This window comes from Ornithorhynchus anatinus, chromosome 9 (assembly GCF_004115215.2).
Source record: "Ornithorhynchus anatinus isolate Pmale09 chromosome 9, mOrnAna1.pri.v4, whole genome shotgun sequence".
NCBI classification, from domain to species: Eukaryota; Metazoa; Chordata; class Mammalia; order Monotremata; family Ornithorhynchidae; genus Ornithorhynchus; species Ornithorhynchus anatinus.
Window position 1 is genome coordinate 2,655,284 of NC_041736.1, and position 25,253 is coordinate 2,680,536.

The 25,253-nt window shown below is 50.2% G+C and overlaps 1 protein-coding gene across 4 annotated transcripts in view; it reads left to right on the top strand.

Annotated features, from left to right (window-relative positions):
- ARHGAP15 (Rho GTPase activating protein 15) overlaps positions 1 to 24,862 on the top strand; it is a 388,578-nt gene extending 363,716 nt beyond the window's left edge. For 3 of the 4 annotated variants that reach the window (XM_029072347.2, XM_029072345.2, XM_029072346.2), the window contains 2 exons: positions 5,932 to 6,037; positions 23,576 to 24,862. In XM_029072347.2, coding sequence (XP_028928180.1) covers positions 5,932 to 6,037; positions 23,576 to 23,759 — 290 coding nt within the window. In that variant the 3' untranslated portion in view covers positions 23,760 to 24,862. Of the gene's footprint in view, positions 1 to 5,931; positions 6,038 to 15,917; positions 16,683 to 23,575 lie in introns of those variants that run through there. The other variant, XM_039913099.1, reaches the window with a different exon arrangement.
- The last annotated feature ends 391 nt before the right edge of the window (positions 24,863 to 25,253 follow it).

Below are 25,253 nucleotides of genomic sequence, written 5' to 3' on the forward strand. Positions count from 1 at the left end.
TAAAATCTCTTATTCCTCGTTTCCCCGTATTAACGTGCATCGCCGGACACTGGCCACTGCACAGTCGGTATCTTTCTTGGAAGCCCATTATTATTAAGGCTCTTTCTCTTCGTCGAAACGTGTCGACGGTGGCATCTTTCGACCCGAGTGGGTGACGGCAGGCAGTCGGAAACCGCGTTTGAGAACTGGAAGCATTGCCGGGGAGAGAAACGGCATGAGCGTTTGGCAATTTCAAACGAGGCGTTAGGAACGGTGCCAGGAAAACTCAGGTCTAAAGCGGAGACGAGTCTGGTCACTGGGCAGAAGTGGGAACGAGCTAAGTCAAAGTAAATGCTTTATCAACTTCACGTTCTAGCGGGGAGGAGTAATCCAGATTCTCCAAACCGGGATTGCACTATGTGTGTGCTCCTGCTCCAAACGGAATCCATCCAAAATGATATCGGGAATTGTCGGGAAAGGGGAGACGCGTGAACATATCGGCGTTCATCCACGCGTCTGCTACGTGAGGTGTGCTCCGAAAATTACGTGAGGAATTTTAACGAAACCAAGGCTCATATTTTCATGGAGCTCTTAAAAAAAAAAAAAGAGGGAGAGGAAGAAGGAGAGGACAGCAAACTGTGGTAAAAATCCCAACCTCAGCAGCTTTAAGAGGGGGAAGTGGTGAAATGTGACTTTGTGATTTATAATGAGAAAAGGTATCTACAACATACAATTTTCTACCTAGCTGCAAATAATAATTCATAGTGATGTCCCTTCCAGATAAAAGACCTTTGCTATGTAGGACCCATGGTAAAATGATCATGATAAATGTCACACCAGCGCAGGTAACAGCTTTACAAACCATTAAGATTAGCTGGTTCTTTTTTTCGATGATAACAAGTAAGCATGCTGTGACTTTACGTGGTAATAATATCTCAGTACTGATAAATGCCGGAGCCGGCAGAGGTGTTTGTCATTCGCAGTTCAGAAATGCTGACTAAAGTTCCCACATGTTGCCCGCTTTGTATTTTTTTTTTCTTTTAGGATAGGCCCGCCATTAAAACATAAGCTCAGCCATTGCCCAGTTCCTCTAGAGGCTTTGGTGGCTGGAGCGGGTCAGAGATTCTCTCTTTCTGTTCTCACACACCCCAGTTTGCCCTCACCCTGGTGATGTGAGAGAGTCAGGCAGTCAGTCAGACAGACGTATTGAGCACTTATGGTGTGCCGAGCACTCCACTAAGCTCTTGGGAGAAAATAACATAACAGGCACATTCCCTGCCTACAACGAACCTGTGGTCTAGCGGGGGAGACACACGTTAATAGAAATGAATAAATGACAGATCTGTACATAAGTGCTGTGGGGCTGGGAGGGGGGATGAATAAAGGGAGGAAGTCAGGAGGACGCGGAAGGGAGTTGGAGAAGAGGAAAGGAGGGCGCAGTCAGGGAAGACCTCTTGGAGGCGGTGTGACTTCAATCATACAGGTGCCTGGCACATACTACGCAATTAGCAAATAACATTAAAAAAGAGGGTGATTATACAAATATAATCCTAACGATGGTATACCTTAAAGTTTTTAAGTCTTACTCTGCTCAAATTCTTTGACATCGTCATCTTAAACCCTCACAGTGTGCTCCTGTGGTGACTGGCAGTTCTCAATCAGTCAACCAGTGGTATTGATGAAGCAGTTACTATGTGCAGAGTACTGTACTAAATGCTTGGGAGAGTACAATATTCCCTGCCCTTAACAAGCTTATCCTGTCCATTTTACAGATGAGGCAACTGAGACCCAGAGAAAAGCAGCGGGGCTTAGCGGAAAGAGCGTGGGCCTGGGACTCAGAGGTCATACTTTCTAATCCTGGCTCCGCCACTGATCAGCTGTGTGACTTTGGGCAAGTCTGTGCCTCAGTTACCTCATCTGTAAAATGGAGAGTAAGACTGTGAGCCCCAAATGGGACAACCTGGTTACCTTGTATCTACCCCAGCGCTTAGAACAGCGCTCGGCACACAGTGAGCACTTAACAAATGCCGTCATTGTTATCATAATTATTATTAATAATAAATGATTTGCCCAATGTTTCATGGCAGACCAGTGACAGAGCTGGGACTAGATCCTGGGTTTCCCAGAACTGTTCTTGTCCATTGCATGATCTGCTTTCCATTTGGTCCCTTAATGCAAATCATTACACAGTTTCAAGCCTTGGGATATTATACGAAGAATAATTGGAAACATCTAAGAAGAAGCAGTGGCTAGTGTATTGTCTATTTCTTTTTTTTTCTTCTTTTTTTACGACATCAGACCTTGCCTTTGAGGAGTTTGGTCCCATAGAATGAACAGACAGCTTTAAATTGATTTCTGGGCGGGATCTGGCCTTCTTTCCATCTGTGCAGGTTCAACCGTCAAAGTGGAGCTCACTGGGAAGGATGGACAAGTTTATGGCTGCCACTCTCTTAGGAGTAATACAGCTATATCCTGGCTTGGGGGTGGGAGGGTTTGGAGGGGTGGAAGGATCTGGGTGTTTGGGTCATCAAGTCCAAGGTCTCCCATTGTGCTGGCTATTTCTCGTCCCCCTTACCTCAGCCTTATCTTATCAGTTAGCCAGTAGGATCCCGGCTGGAAGCGCCTATGTTTTAGAAGCAACATTTCATGGAGATAAATGCAAATGCAACTGTCATAAACCAGATTTCTAAAATTACATCCTGGAAGCCATGAATCAAGTCGAAATTCCTCCACCAAGCTAGTCCTTGCTCCCCTCCCCCACTCCCCAGCCAAAGACATCTCCCGGCGGTGACATTCTGATTATCGGAGGAGATTTCACATCAGCCAGCAGAGGTTACTCCTACCTTCTTTTAGTTTCGTGTTTCCCGCCCGGGCCTTTGGGCGGTGGCTGGTTTCTGGGGTGAGGAAGAGGGCTAGAAGCACTTTGGACCGGTCAGTTGAAGGGGGGAGACTCTGAGGGCTGACGGTGGGGAGGAAGAAGAGAAGCAAAGCTGTGAGAAAGGATTCTGGGCCAAGGGGTGGAGACTGGAGGCCCCGGGACGGGACAAGGCAGTAGTGAAGCCTAAGAGAATGCCGATGCTGGAGACAAAGAGGAGACACCGACGACCGAAAAGAAATGGATCATGATCTGGAGACTCTAAGTTCCTTAAGGGCGGGGAGCATCCCTTTGACTTCTGTTTTATTCTCCCAAATGCTAAGTTCAGTGCTCTGCGCTCGATGAGTGGCCATTGTGGTGTTCTCCATCTGACAGGAGGGTGTTGCAGTGCTCTCCACAATGCAGGAGCCTGGTACAGTGCTCTCTACCATAAGTGCTTGGTATAGTGGCCTATATGGAGTTGTGTAGATCAATAATAATAATGATTACGGTATTTGTAGAGTGCTTACTTTGTGCTAAGTACTTTTCAAAGTGCTGGTGTGGATACAAGCAAATCGGGTTGGACCTAGTCCCTGTCCCATGTGGGACTTTGAAGGGGGGAAAAGTCATCGTTTGGCAGATCTGAGGAGGGAGGGTCTTCCAGGACAGAGGCAGAAGGTGGGCCAGGGGTCGGTGGCGAGATAGGCGAGAGGGAGGCACAGTGAGAGGGTTAGAGGCACCAGAAGAGCGCAAAGCCTGCGGGCTGGGCTGTAGAAGGAGAGAACTTTGCCTAGGCATGCTGGGCTGGATCAACATGCCTCTGTGATGCTTCTCGCAGGCCACAAAAAGCAGCATCTCAGAGATGCAGCTCCAGCGAGGCTGCATTAAATTAGTTCTGGGCCCGGGCAGAAGTAATGTGAGCGGCCAGAAAAACAGTCAGTCAATCCGTCAATCCTATTTATTAAGCGCTTACTGCGTGCAGAGCGCTGTACTAAGCTCTTGGGAGAGTACAATTTAACAATAAACAGACACATTCCCTGCCCATAACAAGCTTACAGTCTAGAGGGACAGGATGGGAGTAAAGAGAAGCTGCGTTTCCTAGTGAATAGGGCACCGAAGGACCTGGGTTCTAATCCTGTCTCCACCACTTGTCTGCCGTGTGACTTTGGGTAAGTCACTTCACTCCTTTATGCCTCAGTTACCTCACCCGGAAAATAGGGATGAAGCCCTATGCGGGATATGGACTGTGTCCAACCTGATTATCTTGCCAACCCCAGTGCTTGGCAGATAGCGCTTAAAAAAACACCAAAAAATTAAAGAACCCATACTACTCTCCCTATTTTACAGATGAGGAAATTGAGGCCCAGAAAGGTTCAGGGACTTGCCTTAGGTCGCCCATCAGGGTAAGAGCACAGATCACGCTCGAACCCAGGTCTTCAGAACGTGCCACTGTGAGGGCCACGTCCAGTCTGTTAATGTAACATCCGCCCCGGATCTTAGTACGCGGTAAAGGTTAAATAAATGCCATCATCATTAGAATTAGTGCCAGGCTCAGAAGGCACGGTACCTCTTCTGCTCTCTGCGCAGGCCGCGGGAGCAGGTGCCAAGAGGAGTTTGCGTGAGGCCCTGAGGATGGCAGAGGCTGGCTGCCAGGGGAAATGGGAAAATGGTGGGTGGGGAAACGCCATTTGGATTCGTTTGAGGAGACTAACCCAATTTGAAGATGCTTTTCTGTCTGAGTTCCCTACCATTTCAAAGTTCGTTTAATCCTTTTGACTCTCTGATTTTGCAGCGAAGCTTTGTAGCGGAGTGAGGGAAGACAGCATGAACATACCACGGAGATAAATAAATGGAAACACAGAATCGTGGGCCTTTCATGTCCCTCGGAGTACACGCGGTGGACTCTCTGCACTTGTACCAGGCTGGATACCATAGGAAAATGAGTCCAAGAGGAGGAAAAATAAAGTTTGCTGTTTCCTGAGCAATTAGAAGAGTTAGGTTCAGAATTCAGGGCTGTTGTTTTTGTGTTCCCAAGATCCTCCGGGTTGGCTATTTTGTATCCATGCTTTTCCTCCTTTCAGAGGCAAAGGATCTTAATTTCCCTCTTCATCCTCCCACTCATCATCTATTTTTCCATAACCCACAAGAGGTACAGAGTGAAAAGAGATTGGGACTTGGAATCGAGAAACCTGGGTTCTATTTTTGCTCGTTTGTTTGTTCAGTGGCATTTGTAAGTGCTTACTATGTGCGAGGCACCCTTCTGAGCGCTGGGGTAGATACGAGGTTATCAGATTGGACACGCAGTCTTACTCCCCATTTTGCAGATGAGGGAACTGAGGCACAGAGAAGTGAAGTGACGTTCCCCAGGTCACACAACAGACTAGTGGTGGAGACGGGATTAGAACCGAAGTCCTTCTGACTCACGCGCCCGTGCTCTATCCGTTAGGCCACACTGCTCCCCCGGCTCTAGTCGCGGCTCTCCCACGTCTCTTCTTCGTGTCTCGCTTTCCTCACCCGAAAATTGGGAATAGGTTTCCCACCGTCCCTCCCTTTTATACCGTGAGTCCTGTAGGTGGAAGAGTCTGCGTCTGATCTGATTTATGTTGCATCTACCCCAGATCTTATAGTGCTGCTTGGCAAACGGCCCAAGCCCTCCTTCTCATATGTGACAGACATTGATACTCCCCCTCTTCAAAGCCTTCTTGAAGGCACATCTCCTCCAAGAGGCCCTCATTTCCTTTTCTTCCACTCCCTTCTGTGTCACTCGGGCTTTATTCATCCCCAGTCCCAGCCCCACGGCACTTATGTCCATATCCTTAATTGATTTATTTATATGAATGTCTTTCTTCCCCTCTAATCTGTCAGCTTGTGGCGGGCAGGTAATGTTCTGTACTCTCCCAAGCTCCCAGGCCCAAGTCCAGTGCTCCGCACCCAGTAAGCACTGAGTGATGATGCTGGTGTTGTTAAGCGCTTACTATGCTCCAAGCACTGTTCTCAATAAGTATGACTTACTGACTGACTTGTTAAAACTGTGCTAAGAGCAGCGGACTGCCATCTCCAAGGTTCTCTGGGCTGACCTCGGGCTCTGTCTCTTTCAGAAAAGCCAGACCACAGAACGCGAGTGGAATCTGTGAAGGACCTGGTGCGGAAACTGCCTCCACCAAATCGCGACACGATGAGCACCCTGTTTGCGCATCTGCAGAAGTAAGTTCTTCTCCGGGCCCCGCGTTGGGGTCCTCGGTCAACCTCTGAGGGCAAATTTCTGCACAGATGGCCCCTGGCTGTGGAGTTGCAGGGGACTGTGGGCACAAAATGGGAAGCAGTGTGGCCTAATGGATAGAGCATGGGCCTGGGATCCAGAACGATCTGGGTTCTAATCCTAGTTACGCCACTTGTCTGCTGGGCAAGTCGCTTCACTCCTCTGGGTCTCATCTGGAACATGAGGATGAATAAGTCAGTTACGGAACACGGATTACGTCCAATCTGATTAGCTTGTCTCTACCCCAGTGCTTAGTACAGTGTCTGGCACATAGTAATCACTTGGAAAATAACAAAAAAAACCAGGGTGATAGTCCATGGGGGAAGCATTCTTTTTCCCTCCTGCGGGGTCAGTTGTAGCATATACAACATAACGTTTTCTGATTTTCTTCTTCACCTAGGCCTACTAAATCACTGGAAATATGCACATACACGCCAGTTCTATCTAACTTCAGCTCTCACTCTGGACAAGTATCTCTCTGTTTTTGTTTTTTGTTATGTTTTCAAAAGGGCCACCTAAACTGGCACCATCTTCAGGGTTTGGGAGACGGGAAAGCAAAGTTTAAAAAACCCCTCAGGGGTGTTTTAAGTTTTTCTAAAGTACTGGGAGATTTTGTCTATAGGGTTAATGCTAGTGCTGGGGGGGAGATGTGTATGCGGTGAGAGCAAGCTGAGAGTGGGAGATGGGAAAACACTACACAGGCCTCCTCAGACTGAGCCCCCCTTTCCCTCTGCTCCCCCTCCCCCCCATCCTCTGCTCTTCCCCCTTCCCCTCAGCACTGTGCTCATTTGTATATATTATTTATTACCCTATTTATTCTGTTAATAAGGTGTATATCTCCTTGATTCTATTTATCTTGATTATGTTGTCTTGTTTTTGTTTCATTCTGTTTCGCTTTGCTGTCTGTCTCCCCAGTTTAGACCGTGAGCCCGTCTCTGGGTAGGGATGGTCTCCATCTGTTGTCGAATTGTACATTCCAAGGGCTTAGTACAGTGCTCTGCACATAGTAAGCGCTCAATAAGTACTATTGAATGAAATATGTGCATATTTACATACAGTGCTCACACACATATGTGTGTGTGTGTGTGTGTGTGTGTGTATGTGTGTGTGTTTGAGTGTGTTTAAAATATGTCGATATAGTCAAGTGTCTTTGCTTTCTCTTTCCCCTTTCCTCCTCCCTGCCAGGTCCTTCCCGCTTCCTGGTTCTGATGCCACAGTCCTAGAATCCTGTAAAGTTTTAGCAGTTAACTAGGGCAGACAGGCCCGCCTGTGGCTCCCTGCCCGATAGCAGAGCCTCTGCCATCCGGAAGGGGCAAAGGTCAACCTGTGGGCTCGGGGATGGAGCCAGTGAGGGGCAAGGAGTGACCAGGCTGCCTGCTCCAGCCAAGAAACAAGCTCGGGTCACCTGATTTCCAGTCCAGTAAACCACACTCTTCTGCTCCCTTGCCAATACCAATATTCAATCTTGGGTCCACTAAAGAGTTTGAGGAGAGAGAGACAGAGAGAGAGAGAGAGTTGGAGGAGGGAAGGGTGGCAGAGAGAGATAGAGAGGGGACAGATAGAGAAGGCAAGATAAGGAGGCAGAGAGAGAAAAGCAGATGGACGGAGAGGGACAGTCAGAGAGGGAAATGCAGGGGCAGAGACGATCGGAGAGGCAGACGGTCAGAGAGTGGCAGACAATCAGAGAGAAAGACCAGAGACACAGACAAAAAGAGAGACTAGAGGAACAGAGGGAGGGTATCCAGAGAGAAAGAAGATAATTGGGGGAAAGAGAAACGGGGGGCAGAGAAATAGGAAAGAGAAATGGGGGGAGAGAGAGAAACAAGTAGGGAGAGGGAGAAAGGGAGAGAAAGAGGAGAGAGATTGAGAGACAGAGAGCTTGGAGGATAGGGGTAGGGTGGAGGTTAGCTAGGCTTGAAACAGCAGCCGTTGACATCTCTCATCTGTTTTCCTGTCGCCCAGTCTCACTCTGCCAGGAGCTTAGCTAGCACTGAACCTTTAGACAAAATCCCCCAATACATTAAAAAAACCTGAAACACCCCCCGGGGTTTTTTTAAACCTTGCTTTCTCAGTTCGGCACAGGGGTTTGGGCCGCAATGCCTGCTGAGGCTGTAGACTGTAAACTCACTGAGGGCAGGGGATGTGTCTGTTGTACATTGTACTCTCTTAAGCATTTAATACGGTGCTCTTCACACAGGGAGCGCTTAATAAGTAGGATTACCTGACTGACCGAATGGCTTGGGTTTCCCCCCATTCGTTCGTTCGTTCATTCAATCGTATTTATTAATAATAATGTTGGTATTTGTTAAGCGCTTACTATGTGCAGAGCACTGTTCTGAGCGCTGGGATAGATACAGCGTAATCAGGTCGTCCCACGTGAGGCTCACAGTCAATCCCCAATGTACAGATGAGGTAACCGAGGCGCAGAGAAGTTGAGTGACTCGCCCACAGTCACCCAGCTGACAAGTGGCAGAGCCTGGATTCGAACCCATGGCCTCTGACTCCCAAACCTGGGCTCTTTCCACTGAGCCGCGCTGCTTTTGAGAGCTTACCGTGTGCAGAGCACTTTACTAATTGTTTAGAAAAGTAGAATACAACAATAAGCAATGAGAATCCCTGCCCAAAATGAACTCATAGTCTAGATGGCGGGGGAGATAGACACCAGTACCAAGGAACAGACATCAATACGATAAATGAAATTACAGATAAGCGCTACGGGACTGGGAGGAGGTGGGGGAAGAACAAAGGGAGTAAGCAGAAGGGAGAGGGAGAGGAGGAAAGCGGGGGACCTAGTCTGGGAAGGCCTCTCGGTGGAGATGGGCCTTCAATAAAGCTTTGAAGGCGGGGAGAGTCTTTGTGGCATTTGAGGAGAGAGGGCATTCCAGGCCAAAGGCGGGATGTATCGAAGTGCTTCCATTTCGACTCGGTGGGGTTGCCCCTCTCCCACCTCTCCCGGGAAGAAGAGGGTCTCTGGCTGCTGGGGGACTTTCCGCTTCTGCCATCCATCAGTCCACCCATCACTGGTATTTGTTGAATGCCTACAGTGTGCAGAGCACTGAAACACACCTGCGCCCAAGGGCCTGACAACAACAAAAAAAGAGGCAACAACCGGGATTCATAAGAGAGGTGTGGGGCGGGGAGGGGGCGTCAAGGCAGTAGTCCCCAAGCTGGCAAGGAGGAAGCAGGAATGGACTATCTTCCCTCCTGGAACATCCTCTGGCCTGGAATTCCCTCCCTCCCTCATATCCTTAGGGAAGCAGCGTGGCTCGGTGGAAAGGGCCTGGGCTTCGGGGTCATAGGTCATGAGTTCGACTCCCGGGTCTGCTACCTGTCAGCTGTGTGACTGTGGGCAACTCGCTTAACTTCTCTGGGCCTCAGTTACCTCATCTGGAAAATGGGGATGAACTGGGAGCCTCACGTGGGACAACCTGATGACCCTGTATCTACCCCAGCGCTTAGAACAGTGCTCTGCACATAGTAAGCGCTTAATAAATGCCAACATTAATTCATCCTACAGACATTGACTCTCTCCCACCTTCAAAGCCTTCCTGAAGGACCATCTCCTCCAAGAGGCCTTCCTTGACTTAGCCCCCCCCTTTTCCCCTTCTCCCTCTCCCTTTTGCATCACCCTGACTCGCTCTCTTTATTCCTCCCCCTCTTTCAGCCCCACTGCACTTATGCACATAACTGTCATTCATTTCTTTGCGTTAGTATCTGCCTCCCCCTCTAGACTGTAAGCTCTCTGTGGGCAACGGACGTGTCTTGTACTCTCCCAGACGCCTTGTACACGTTAAGCGCTCCATCCGTATGATTGAACGAATGAAGGAATGAATGACTGAAAGGACCGGCAGGCGGCTGCTGGCAGGGTTGTCCTTCTGAGGAGGAGAAAAATGGGCGAAAAGAAAACGTGTGGTGGGGTAGGGTCATATGACCCCCCCCCCGACTGGCACATGATGGCGGGGCCACTTTTCCTTCTAATTGAAGTGAAATAGTTGGGGCTGAGCCCCTACTGGGAGCAGAGCACTGTACTGACATCGATTGAGCATCTACTGAGTGCCGAGCACCATACTGAGCATCGGGGCACTGTACTGAGCATCAACGGAGAGCAGAGTGCTGGATCGAGCAGTGGCGGAGGGCAGAGCACTGTTCCTGAGCATTGGCTGAGCATAGAGCACTGTCAGCATCCAACGAGGGCAGAGTACTGTAGCGGACATCTAGCATAAAATAGAGAAGCAGCAAGGTCATGGGTTCCAATCCTGATTCCGCCACTTGTCTGTTGCGTGACCTTGGGCAAATCACTTCCCTTCTCTGTGCCTCAGTTACCTCATCTGTAAATAATGGAGATTTTAGAGTGTGAGACCAATGTGGAGCAGGGACTGAGTCTAACCCTGTCTAACTCGTATCATCTATCTCAGCATTTAGAACAGTGCGTGGCACATAGTAAGCACTTAACAAGTGCTCTTAAAACACTGAGAATCTCCGGTGTGCAGACAGTGTACCTGGTTCTTGCTGAATTTAGAGCCCTTTATGAGGCATTTGAACATTCAGAAGAAATAAGGAAATGTGATCCCTTTCCTCTGGAGATAGTCAATCTGCTAGGGAAGAAAAGCCAATATATACTACTTGCCAGGCATCGTACTGAGCGCCGTGGGAAATACAAGCTAATCGGGTTGGACACAGTCCACATCCTACATGGGGTTCACCGTCTTAATCCCATTTTGCAGATGAGGAAACTGAGGCACAGAGAAGTGAGGTGACTTGCCTAAGGTCACACAGCAGGCAAGCGGTGGCGCGGGACTCGAATCCAGGTCCCCCAGTGCCTTCCGGGCGCTGGATTTTTGCCTGGGGGAAGTCAGGACCCTCCGCCTCAGGACTGAGCTTGGTTTCCCCCCGCGGCCTGGGGTCAGATGGGCGGCGGGTCCGGTTGGTGGGGCTTTTCATCCCGGAGCTGGCACCCCAGGCCCTCCCTAAACCGGCGCCAGGCGGAGAAACTCCGAGCCGGGCCGCGGCCGCCGCCGCCTCCGGGAACGCGGCCCTCCTCCTAATGGGAACGCAAAGCTGGCACGCGGAGCCGCGGGAAAAACAAAATCCCAGCGGAGCGACCTACTTTACGACATTTGCCAGAGACGGTGTTTTTAGGCGGCTCTTCTGAAGTAGCGTCTTTCTGCCTATGCCGTCTGCGGATTCGTTGCTGGGCATGAAAACATACCCACGCCCTCACTCGTATATCTCCCCACCGCGTACACATCTCCCCCCCAACACACACACACACACACACACACCCCCCTCTCACACACACATACTCGATCACAAACACCCCCCCACACAGCCACACCTACATATATCCCCCCCACACTCTCACACACCCACCCTCGCACACGCCCACGCCCACACAGACCCACATACCCCCTCGTGGACACATCCCATCACACAGCCTCACCTACCCGACACCCCCTCACGTACACATCCCCCTACACTCTCTGACATACCCTCACAGACACACCCTCGCAAAGAGTTTAGTACAGTGCTCTGCACACGGTAAACACTCACTAAATAGGGTTAAATGAATGTCCGCGTCCACACCCTCTCACAAACACACACCCTCATGCACATATCCCCCTCACCCTCACAAACACCACCCCCCACACCCTCACAAAAACATCCACATGCACACATCCCCCCCTAATTTCTATCTCTCGCACACACATACACACCCGTGCCCACGCCCATCGTCACTCTGCCCAAACGGCCCCGAGATCTGTCCCCGGGGAAAAGTTTCTAGTTTTGTGGGCACCCGCACCCTCAGCCACCGAAGGGCTCCAGGCCTTTGCTCCGGAAGCCCGTAATGAAGAAGGGCTGACGGATTTCCACGGAGACGTTTGATGTCGGTGACCCTCCCGACCAAACCTAACGAAGAGCATCTGGGGCCTCGCCGCCGCCGCCGTGGCCGTGGAGGCTCTTCCCCGGGCCCAGCAGGACGGGAGCGGTTCTGCGAGACGCGCGTCCAAATGACGAGAAATACTTCTCATGTAACGCGCTCCCGAGCCTCACTTTCCCACTCGGAATTCAGAGCGAGCCGGGGATCCTTTCGGGCCGTGAGAAACGGCGTCGGTGCGCTCTCCGCCGGCTCGGAAAGACAAGGAGGGCTCGCTTCCCGTGAGGCCATCCATCGAAAGCCCTCCAGTTCAGCATCCGACGGGCTCCACTTGGGGTGGGACACTTTTCCGTCCAACGATCAATCGATCCGTGCTATTAGATGAGCATTTACTGCGTGCGGAGCACGGTAGTAGGCACCTGGCAAAAGTACGGTGCGATAATGAGTCGGTCGATCGTATCTACTGAGCGCTTAGTCTGAGCAGGCAGGGCACCGTACTGAGTGGTTGGGAGAGGACATTACAACAGTGAGCCAGTCAACTGCATTTACACGACAAGTACCGTGGCTTAGTGGAAAGAGGATGGGTTTGGGAGTCAGAGGGCGTGGGTTCTAATCCCGGCTCTGCCCCTCGTCCGCTGCGTGACTTTGGGCAAGTCACTTAACTTCTCTGAGCCACAGTTACCTCATCTGGAAAATGGGGATTGAGACTTGAGCCCCACCAGGGACGGCCTAATGACCTTGCCTCTCCTCCAGTGCTTTCTATTTATTCTTGATTCTATTTATTTGCTATTGTTTTAATGAGATGTTCATCCCCTTGATTCTATTTATTGCCATCGTTCTCGTCCGTCCGTCTCCCCCGATTAGACCGTGCGCCCGTCAGAGGGCAGGGACCGTCTCTGTTACCGATTTGTCCGTTCCAAGCGCTTAGTACAGTGCCCTGCGCATAGCACTCAATAAATACTATCGGATGAACGAATGAATGAATAGTACTTGGGACATAGTAAGCGCTTAACAAATACCATCATTATTATTATTATTTACTGAGCACTTACTGCGTGCAGAGCACTGTACTTACTAAGTGCTTGGGAGAGTAACAGCAAACAGACACAGTCCCTTTCCACAACGGTCTTACAGTCTAGAGGAAAAGAGGCGGCCGCAGCCGATGGACCGTGATAATAATAGTATTGTGGTAATGGCGATAGAATAGTAGTAGAAATAGTAATGAAAATATTAATAGCATTTATTGAGTGCCTCTCACGGTGCACTGTACTAAAGCATTTGATAAAGACGCACCCAGGACACGTGAGACTGACTTAGCTGACTTTACTTCAGCTCTGCTTGTCAGATTTCCCCAGAGGGGAGAGAGACACTCTCCAAAACACCGAGTTCCTCCCGTCTGAAGACGATCTCAACCCGGGGATCCGATGATCTGTTTTCGCCGTAGCCGGAATACGATTTAAATACATTGATATTTTCGGCGGCCGAGCTCAGAGACGGACCCCCACCTCACGGGTGGATACGGAGACGGTCTTCAGACAGAGGTTAGGCTTTTAGCCCCGAAGTGGGTGATATTCAGAAACATCGAATGAAAGGGGTCTCTTCTTTCTCGGGCTCTGTTGTGGGTAAGGACTGTGGTGACGTGGAGACGAGATTCTGGCTGTTCTCTACACAGGCTGGATTCAATAAGCAGCTATATATGCATATTATGACAATGTGGTCAAGGAAACCAGATTTTCTTCTTTGGATTGTACCTCCGTGTGCCTATAGAACTTAAAATCTGGTGCTTATTTTTCTTGTCCGCATTCAATATGTTAACATATTCATAATTTGATGCAGGTTATGTTCATTTTATAATTAAAGTTATGGACTCGGTTGGAAAGGCAGTCCGATTGTACCCAATGGAAAATATTTATCTTTTCCTACATTATATTACGGCTCAGTGTAAATCGCAAGCCTGTGGAATGGATAATTCGAGACAAGCCTATGTCACATACCCCCATATGCTCAAAGCCACTGAAGTTTGATCCCCAACGCAGATTTATTTTCACCCTAGACCGAGAAGCGAAATGAATATTTTGGAAGCCCCGGTTGTTTTTCCGACGTAACCGTCAGCGCCTTTCTCGTCGATATGAGATAATCCCGACTCTCTGAGGTTGACGAAAAGAGGGGTGGGGGGGGGGTCCGCTCGTCTCTCCATCAACCAAGATGAAAAAGGTCCCCAAGTGTGGTGACTTTTGCCACCCTGTCCTTAGAGGGTGCCAGCTTTGTTTTCGGGCAACCCACTGGATGACGGGATTGGCCATCCGCCCCTTCTCCCTGCCCGACTCCCCTACACCTCCCTTTCTTCTCCTCCATTACTCCAGTTCTCCATTTATGCGGTTCACGCAAGGGATAGCGACGCGTGGGAAATCAATACAAGGGATGTCAATGCAGAGGAAATCGATGCAAGGGATATTAATGCAGAGGAATTCAATGCACGGGATATTAATGCAGTGGGTCTCAGCGCCGGCGCTATCGATACCATGGATCTTAATGCAAGGGAAATTGATGCAGGGGATAGCCGGGCAAGGGATATCAGTGAAAGTGATATTGATGCATGGGTTATCTTGCAAGCGATATCGACGCAGGGGCTATCGAGGAAAGGGAAATTGATGCCCAGTGCCGGACCCGCATGGAGCTCCCGGGTGAAGGAGGAGGAAGAATCCCCATTTTACGGTTGGAGAAACTGAGGCTCAGAGAAGTGGAGAAGCCTGGCCTAGTGATTAGAGAATGGGCCTGAGAGTCAGAAGGACCTAGATGCTAATCCCGCCTCCGCCACTTGTCTGCTGTGGGATGCTGGGCAAGTCAGTTCACTTCTCTGGGCCTCGTTACCTCATCTGTAAACTGGCGATTAATAATAATGATAATAATTATTATTATGGTATTTATTACATGTGCTATGTGCCAGGCATTGTACTGAGAGGCTGGGGTGGGTGCAAGCAAAATTGGGTTGGACACAGTCCCTGTCCCACGTGCGGCTCGAAGTCTCAATTCCCATTTGACAGAGGAGGTAACCGAGGCCCAGAGAGGGGAAGTGACTTCCCCAAGTTCACACAGCAGACATGTGGCAGAGGCGGGATTAGAACCCATGACCTTCTGACTCCCAGGCCCGTGTTCTATCCACAGTGCCATGCTGCTTGTCATAATAGGGTGAGCCCCTTGTGGGACAGGGACTATGTCCAACCTTGATTAACTTGTATCTACCACAGCGCTTAGAACGGCGCTTGGCACACCGTAAGTGCTTAACAAATATCATAGTTTTTATTATTACTGTCACCGTTAACCCAGGTCTTCTCCTTCCCTGGTCCATGCTCTTCCAACTAGGCCACGCGGCTTCTCTGCAGGGAAGAACTAGAGCCTCAAGGCTACTTACTTCGGGGCCGTCCCGGAGTAGAGCTAGGACCAGAACTCTCTGGGAGATTGGCAATCAATCGGTCAGTCGATCAATAGTATTTATGGAGGGCCACCGTGTGTAGAGTGCACCGGGAAGCAGCAAGACCTAGTGGCAAAGACAGGGGCCTGGGAGTCAGAGGACCTGGATTCTAATCAGCGTCGTTCAGTGGAAAGAGCGCGGGCTTGGGAGTCGGCGGTCATGGGTTCGAATTCCAGCTCTGCCACTTGTCAGCTGTGTGACCTGGAGCAAGCCACTTCTCTGTGCCTCAGTTACCTCATTGGGGTATTAAGACTGCGAGCCTCACGTGGGACAACCTGATTACCCCGTATCTACCCCAGCGCTTAGAACAGTACTCTGCACGCAGTAAGCGCTTAACAAATACCGACGTTATTATCGTTCTTATTAATCCTTCATTTTTCCGATCCCATTCCTTGCTTAAGTAGTAGAAATGAAAGGCACTGTGGGACAGGAAGGGCAATCGCCAATGATTCAATTAAGCCTCTACTTCTCTATCTAGGGAATGCCATTTTGGTCACCGATTCCCCTTCCGCCTGGACCTTCTTGAGAGCCCAGTGTGGGAGAAATCAATGTCTGGCTTTGCCCGTGGATGAAGTCACTAGTCCAGCAAGCTGGCGACAGGAGCCTTTTGATCCCCTCTCGGTGGAATCCCCCAAGCACCCAGAATCCTCGGAGAAACAACCGAGGCCCTGTTCTCGTCAGCGATAGCCAGAGGCAGAGGGGCAAGTCTATCTATCGCGGAAAATCCAGCCTCAACAGCCCCTCCTCAAGTATCTATTGACCGTCAACAGAGCCGTCATCCCGCTGACCCTCTTACTCTATAACCTCAGGGAAAATGGCACCAGCGCCGATCTCTCTCTCCCGTTGTTCCGTGGACTAAATTAAGTGTTCATTAATTACCCCTGGCATTTTTAGCCTGGCCTGTCTAATTGGATTTGGGCGACGCTTTCGCCGTTCAAACAAGGAGCCCTTCATCCCCCAGCCGAAGTCGCTTTCTCCTTCCTCCCCAAACGGGACTGAGAAATCCAACCGGCGAGTCCGCGACGGCTGCAGGTAGCTTTGAACCGCCCCGGCGCAGGAATTGGTATTGTCAATTTTGATGAATAGTCCTTCATTAATAAACATCCTGTTACTTAGCCTCCACCTGCAGTGGCTGATGGAGCCTGGAATCAATTAGCTCCCATAATTTGATTTATTTCACAAAGACATTTTTGGATGTGTTGGGATGATGATAAAGGTTCTGTGTTAGCAGGTCCTGAATCGGAGCCAGATTGTACCTGAATGGGTGGCTGTTTGGGGAGGGGTCTGGGGGTAAGCGGACGAAGGAATGCTTGAATCTAGGAATTAATTGGAAAACAAAAGGGGTGGGTGTGTGTGTACGGCTGTGTGTGCCTCCTGAATTTTCAGACCGTCTGAATCCTTTAGGAATCACTGACGTCTCTTAGGCAAGGCAGTCTCTTCAACAGGTTGGTCGGCCTGCTGCTGGAGCAAACGGCCAAAGAAAACAGAAACAGTGTGGAAACGGCATAGTCTCCTGAAAGTCAGTCGGTCAGTCGTATTTATTGAGTGCTTACCGCCTGCGGGACATCGTGCCAAGTGCTTGGGAGAGTACAGAGGAGCGCGGTCCTGGGAGTCAGAGGGCCTGGGTTCTAATCCCGACTCGGCCATTTGCTTGCTGGGTGAGCTTGTGCAAGTCACTAAACCTCTCTGGGCCTCGATTTCCTCATCTGTAAAGTGGGGAGGATATCTTATTCCCTCCCATTTAGACCGAACCCCTTGGGGAACACTGTGTCCAACCTGAGGATCGTGTATCGTCTCCTGCAGAACCGTGCTAGACACTGGGGCAGAGTCAAGCGAGCCCCTGACCCAAATCGGGGAAGCAGTGTGTCCAGATGGAGAGAGCCCGGGCCCCAGAGTCGGAAGGACCCGGGTTCTAATCCGAGCTCCCCTACTTGTCTGGTGGGCGACCTTGGGCAAGTCACTTTTTTCTGGGCCTCAGTTACTTCGTCTGTAAAATGGGGATTAAGACTGTGAGCCTCACTTGAGAAAGGGACTGTGTCCTCCTATCTAGCCCTGGGCTTAGTACAGCGCCTGGCACAAAGTAAGAGCTTAAGAAATAGGATGAAAGAAAAGAAAGAGGAACCCGCATCATCTCTAAGATGGATGCTTTTAGCAACAGATCTGAGCCCCTGAACCCACGGCTAGGTTTTGCCAGTGAGAAGGAAAGAGGCGGATGTCTCCATAGCTCTGAAACGTCTCCTCCAAGAAGCCTTCCCTGACTAAGCCCTCTTTTCCTTTTCTCCCACTCCCTTCTGCGTCGCCCCGACTTGCCCCCTTTATTCATCCCCCCCTCCCGGCCCCGCAGCACTTATGTCCACAGCTGTCATTTATTTATTTCTATGAATGCCTGCCTCCCCCTCTAGACTGTAAACTCAATGTGGGCAGGGGATATGTCTATTATATTGTTATAGTATACTCTCCTAGGTGTTTAATACAGTGCTCTGCACCCTGTCTGTGCTCAATATATAGGCCTAGGAATCAGAGGTCGTGATTTCTAATCCCAGCTCTGCCACTTGTCCGCTGCGTGAACTTGGGCAAGTCACTTAATTTCTCTTTGCCTCAGTCACCTCATCTTTAAAAAGGGGATGGAGACTGTGAGCCCCACGTGGGGCAACCTGATCACCTTGAATCTACCCCAGCGCTTAGAACAGTGCTTGGCACACGGTAAGCTCTTAACAAACACCAGCACTATTATTATTATTATTATTTTTATAGACGGACTCCGACAGTTTGAGGGTGGCAGACGGGAAACGACCCCCACGTCACACCTCCGGGATCCTCTGGAGCCGGCCTGGGAGAGTCAGGCCGAAAGCTTCTCGGACTAACTGGCGCTCTCCCTTCCCAAGGTTCAAGCGTCCGGTTCGGGCCGCTCCCATGGAATGCCAAGGGCAGCAGCGGGCACGGCAGCGGTGCCTATTGTTCCTAAAATGGCGCCCGAGGCCCAGGCGGCTCGCCGGGTTGAGCAAGCCAGACCACCCGCAGAGAGTATTTCGGGACATCAAAAGCGAATGGGTCTAACTAGGCAAAAAAGCCGGAGCATCTTGAATAGATTTTTTTGCCCCCGTAAGATGAATGATGCGGAAAAGGAGAGACGAAATCCGAAAAGAGGCTTTGGCCAACTCCGTGACCGATTCTCTCCTCAAAACGCGGGCAAACAGGATGAGGGATGCCGGAATGAAAATGAGAAGCTGGGAGTAAGCCGGGGGGGATCTACCGTTGTGTCTCTCTGTGCGTCTATGACTGTGCGTGTGTGAATGAGGGTGTGGGGGCGTTTAGGCATGTGTAGGTGAGTGCCTACGTGTGTATACGAGGGTAGCTGGGTGCGGGTGTGTAGGTGGGTGTGTAGGGTGCGTCTGGGGTGTGCGTGCGCGTGTGTGCGTGTGTATAGAAATCAAAGCTTACATCAACAGAGTTTTGGGAAGATCGGGATACCAAAAAGGCAGGTTAGGAAAGGGCCTCGGAGCCCCGAATGGCTTCCAGCCTTCCATCCCTGTCCTCGGCAGCCTCAGCTGCATCTCCAGCTCTGCAGAAGGAGATGGGGACAGTGCGACCAAGCCGCCTCGTCCCCTGCCCCCAGGGTCCCTCCGGCCCTCAGCCTCCCCTCCCCCGGTCCCTGAGTTCGAAAACCAGTGGCCACCCCAGGGGCGGTCGTGGTCTCCCAGCACGGTGTCCCGACGGCAGCACGGTGGGGTTGTCGGTGGCCGAGGATAATAGTGAATAATAACAATAAGAACAATAACAATGGTATCGAGTGTTTACTATGTGTACGTCAAGGGTTCTAATTCCGGATCTGCCATTCTTTTGCTGTGTGACCTTGGGCAAGTCCCTCACTTCTCTGTGCCTCGGTCCTCTCATCGGTAAAATGGGGATTGAGACCGTGAGCACCGTGTGGGACAGGGACTGTGTCCAACCTGATTTGCTTGTATCCACCACAGCATTCGGTAGAGTGCCTGGCACGTAGTAAACACTTAACAGATACCGTTGTTATTGTTATTATCATTATTATTCATTATTATCCTCGACCACCGACGACCCCACCGTGCTGCCGTCGGGACCCCGTGCTGGGAGACCACGACCGCCCCTGGGGTGGCCACTGGTTTTCGCCCACGCACAGGGAAGACCGACCCTCCCTCACCTCTGACCCATGATCCCTTCTGACTTAGCACCGGGTGTGCCATCCGGAAAGAGATGACTCTCTCCACCGGAACCCTCTTATTACCGGGCTATTTTCCAGTACATTTAGCGTAGTTAAAGGTATAGTATATTAACTTTCTTGCCGAATGAAGAGGCAAACGGCGGAGTTGTGTCGGAATGGAACGACTCACTCATTGTCAGTGAGTTAAGAACTGACAGGAGGTGGAAATAATCAACTCTGTCTGGAACGGGGGCTGCGAGACCCCTGGGAGCAAGGCCATCTGATCCCACAATGGTCCTGACTGGCAGGAAAGGAGAATTGCTTTCAATAAAGATTTTATTTCAAGCTTGGATGATTTCCCCCAAAACATCTTGTCACTAAGGCAAAGTCTATCATAGGCTATCTGATTTTTTTTTTTTTTTCCTTACAAGTCAGCTGAGGGGGTGAAGATGGATCCAATGCGAAGATGGTTCCGGGCCCAGAGCAAATCTTTATGTGGGAAAATTGTCCCTTTAAAAGCCCAATCAGGATGCTTTTTTATGGTATTCGTTAAGCACTTACTATGTGCCAGGCACTTTTCTAAGCACTGGGGCGGACACAAGCTAATCAATTTGGACACAGTCCACGTCCCACGTAGGGCTCACGGTTTTAATCTCCATTTTGCAGATGCAGTAACTGAGTCAAAAAGAAGTTTAGGTGGCTTGCCCAAAGTCACTCACATGGAGGAGCCAGGATTAGAACCCAGGGTCTACCTACTCCCAGACCCGGGCTCTAGCCATTATGTAACAGTAAGCGCTCAGTAAATACGATTGAATGACTATCCAGGGGTACAATACAGTCCGAGTGGGAGTGTGTGTGTGTGTGTGTGTGTCTTGGAGACCCCCATGCACGTGAGTGGAATTTTTCTATGTCCTCTTCTTCTCCTGAACTAGGGTAGAGCAGTAGGCTTGGTGCTGAGCTGATGTTTTATTAATCCCTGGCACACCCGCCTACTGAGTGGTTGATGTTCAGAAAGAGAACGTGCCAACTTTATACACACACAGAGAAATATTTTGCAACAGTGAATAAACAGGGTAGCTTGCGTTCTACACGACGGAGTCTCCCGTCAAGAACAACCGGCAGAGCTTTAGGACTAAGGCTCTGGGACTTAGAATCCGCGCGGAGGAGTTGATTCTAGTGTTAGTGGCTCACGCGGAGCCCCGCACCCGCCTTTCTCCCCCGCCGGTGGTGTTCTCGCGGGGCCGTAGAGGGCGATGAGATGGCAGAGTGGCCCCAGTGACCACGGGTACGTTGGGGTGGGCACTGCGGCTCGGTCGGCAGGTGGGTTTGGCGGCTGCCGTTGCCGCGGCCGTGCTGGCCAAGCAGCGTGGCTCAGCGGAAGGAGCACGGGCTTAAGACTCAGGGGTCATGGGTTCTAATCCCGGCTCCGCCACCCGTCAGCCGTGTGACTTTGGGCAAATCACTTGACTTCTCGGTGCCTCATTTACCTCATCTGTAAAATGAGGATTACGACTGTGAGCCTCACGTGGGAAAACCTGATTACCCTGTATCTACCCCAGCGCTTAGAACGGTGCTCGGCACACAGTAAGTGCTTAACAAATGCAACATCATTATTATTATTATTCTCGGGCCCGTCGGGCCTGTCCACTTCACGAGGTGCCCTGGGTGGTTCTTTGGTCAGAGACATGAAAGTGCTAACTTGATGCCAACTGTGTAGGTGGCTCTTGGGTGGGAAAGAAATACTGAAGCAGCAGCTTCACGCAATCTAAGAAACAAGTGGTTCTTTGGTCAGAAATTGTTGCCGCACTGTACATTCCAAGAGGTTAGTACGGTGCTCTGCACATAGTAAGAGCTCAATAAATACTATTGAATGAATGAAGGAAGAAACACTGAAGTGTCAACTTTGTGCCATCTGAGGATTTAAGTACTCACAGCTGTCCCTAAATATTCTATTACTTCTTCCTCTCCTCCACTGCTCAGTTGTAAACTCTCTGAGAGCAGGGATCACGTCTACTAATCCTGTGGACCCTCCCAGTAATAATAATGCTAATGGTGGCATTTGTTAAGCTCTTGCCAGATGCTAAGTACCGTTCTAAGTCCTGGGCTGATAATAATAATGGCGGTATTTGTTAAGCGCTTACTAGGTGCAAAGCACTGTTCTAAGCGCTGGGGCGATCCAGGGGGATCAGATTGTCCCACGTGGGGCTCACAGTTCTAATCCTCATTTTACAGATGAGGTATCTGAGGCACAGAGAAGTTAAGTGACTTGCCCAAAGTCACACAGCTAGCAAGCGGCAGAGCCGGGATTGGAACCCATGACCTCTGACTCCCAAGCCCGGGCTCTTTCCGCTGAGCCACGCTGCTTCTCTAGATACCAGATAATCAGGTCCCCCATGAGATTCAGCCTCAGAAGGAGACATGACAGGTATTGATTCCCCATTTTAAAGCTGAGGAAGATGAAGCCTAGAGATGTGAAGTGACTTGTCCGAGGTCACAGAGCAGGCGAGTGACAGAACCGGGATTAGAACTCAGATCCTCTGACTCCCAGGCCTGTCCTCTTTACCCTTGGGCCAAGCACTTACTACAGTGCATAGAGTAGGTCCTCAATCCATGCTACTACTACTACTACTACTAATGGTATTTGTTAAGCTATGTGCCAAGCAATGTTCTAAGTGCTGGGGTAGGTACAAGGTAAGCAGGTGGTCCCAAGTGGGGCTCCCAGTCTTAATCCCCATTTTACAGATGAGCTAACCGAGGCACAGAGAAGTGAAGTGACTGGTCCAAAGTCACGCAGCCGACAAGCGGCGGAGCCGGGATGACAACCCATGAACTCTGACTCCCAAGCCCGGGCTCTTTCCACTAAGCCACTCCGCTTCTCAGTACCGCTGACCGATTCACTAGGCAGACCACAAAGCAGTGGGTATTCCCCTTCTGCCGGAGCAGGGACTAGAACCCAGGTGTCCTGATTCCCAGAGCCGGGCTCTGTCTAGGTCCATAGTGCCACCGCCTTATCCCTTCTTACTTCATCTGCTCCAGAGTCATTAGCAGGTAGCCTTTTCTTCCTCAGGTTTGAGAAATTCCCAGATTCCCCAGCAAAATTAAGCCAACCGCATGTTTAACCTTACCGGGGTGTAAAAATAATTCATTATTTAGCCTTATTCATTTATAATAAGGTGATTATATTTTAAGCGACACATAATGAAGCCGGTTTGATGAGGACCATATGGAGAGGGTGTTCTGCAACGGACACAGAGGCTATAGGTTTGAGGCAGAGCTAATGATTCCTATTTATATGGGCAAAAACAGGCTAATGGAGAGAGAGTCTGTGCGCTCTGGGAGGGGAGGGAACAACCTCTCTGGGAGAAGTCTTCCCCGTGAGAGGCTTCGCTGGGTGCGTGATCCACCAGTCCGCGGAAAAGCTTTTCTCCAAGGATCAAAGCGGGAGGCGACGCGGCTCACTGGAAAGAGCAAGGAGCTGGGAGGCAGTGAGGCTCACTGGAAAGAGCAAGAGACTGGAAAGTTGTTTGTTTCACTGGAAAGAGCAAGAGAACGGGGGCAGTGTGGCTCAGTGGAAAGAAGAAGGGACTGGGATTGGGAAGACCTGAGCTCTACTCCCAGTGGCCTGCTGGGTCACCTTGGGAATAGGAACAAAAAAAGGAATCGAAGTTCAAGTAACAGTCACCTTCCTGTAGAACAGACGCTCTTTGGGGGCGGGAAGTGTGTCTCACTTCTCAACTGTACTCTCCGCAGCACTCCGTACCGAGCAGTGCACTCTGGAGACGCTCAGTCTACAGCTCAGGCTGTCATCACCGGTCCTTTTCTTTCTGGTGGGCAGGGATCGTGTCTACAGCTCTGTTGAACAGCATTCTCCCGAGCTCTTCGTCCGGTGCTCTGCGCATAGTGAGCGGTCAGTAAATATCCTTGATTGATTGACTGATGATGATTGATTCTTTCTTCGACAGGATAGTGGCCAACGCCTCCAAGAATCTCATGTCCACGCAGAGCTTGGGAATAGTCTTCGGGCCGACCCTGCTCTGGCCCGAGAAAGAGACCGGAAACATCGCCGTGCACATGGTGTATCAAAACCAGGTAGCCGAACTCATGCTGAGCGACTACTCCGAGATCTTCAGCGTGCAGGAAGACTGATGGGCGAGGGCTTGTTCTGGGGAAACGTTCACATCTGCCTCAGCGCCTAATATTTTTACATCTCTGTAAACATATTTCCGAAAGATTTTGATTTTTTTCTCTCGAGCGACAGATGCCTCGCTTTTCAGAACCTCAACGACGACCGAGTGTCGGAGACACAAGCGTAAGGAGGACTCGACCGCCGATATTTGCTTAACCGTGCTGCATCTTAACCCTGCGGGGGCTTGGACGTTCCGGGTCCGCGTCATTGCTGGGCTGAGGAACTTCAGGAATGCTGGGTTGAAGGCGGGTTTCCAAAGACAAACCGGAGGGCCGCTCAGACACCCTCTGAGACCCTGTCCATGAATTCTCAGGGAATTAACCAGGCCTGGAGAGACCAAGAAGACCCAGATACCAGATGCCGAAAAGAAGGAGAGGCCAGATTTTGAGCTGGATTTCCTTTTGAAAGAACAGTGTTTCGCTCTTCAGCCGCCATCAAGGTGAAAGGGTTTCCGAACACGATTCACGACAATATTTTTTTCCAAGAAGAGACGACGAGTCAAAGTGTTGGGTCATGGGCTTGGCTGATCATCATCCTGTGAGCCTCATCGTATTGAAAATCAAAACACCATCAGAACGATTCTATTTCATCCTTGACCCTCTCCAGGGATGGCATGAATGTCCCCGTTTAATGCTGGCATCCATTTTGATTCTTCCTCACGGCATATGGCTTCTCTTCCCCGCTGATTCTCTCCCAAGTGCTTAGCGTAGTGCTCTCCACCCAGTAGGCATTCAGTGAATATTACTGATTGGTTGACTTTTTGATGCTGTGTTCCATAGAAATGTTGTCATCCTCCTGAGGGAAGTTTCCCGGTAAATTACAGTAAATCCTACAGAGAATGGAAAAAATAGCATGCTTTCTCATACGACTGAACTGGAGGAAACGTGAATAAGTTTATGCTTTTGACAACGTTTCAGTGTCTTGATTAGTTCAAACCGTGTTTTCTTCTGAACTGTGTGCTCCCAGTTAGCCCCATCTCTGTTCTGTTGATAAAAATGTACATGGTTTGATGGCTCTCTAGGCTAGTTCAAACCAAACCAATAAAATTATCCAGCATCCTAAAGAGGCATTCCGGATATTGATTTGTTCAGAAAATGAACACTAAAATGCAAACTAAAAACTGAGAGGAAACATGAAGAAACAATGACAAGGTCCCATCTTGGATCAGTTGACAAAGAGAGAGAGAGAATGGGGGAAAGGAAGGGGGGAGGGAGAGGAAAAGAGGGGGGGAGGGAAAGAGAGGGGTGAGAGAGAAAAATAGAGGAGAGGAGAGAGAAAGGGGGACAGGGAGAGATAAAGAAAGGGATGAGAGAAACAGAGAGACAGAGACTGGGGAGAGAGAATGGATGAGGGGGGGAAGAAGAGACAAAGAGAAGGGTGAGAAAGAGAGAAGAAGAAAGAGAGAAAGGAAAGAGAAAGACAGCGAGAGAAAGAGAGAGAGAGGGGAGAAGGAG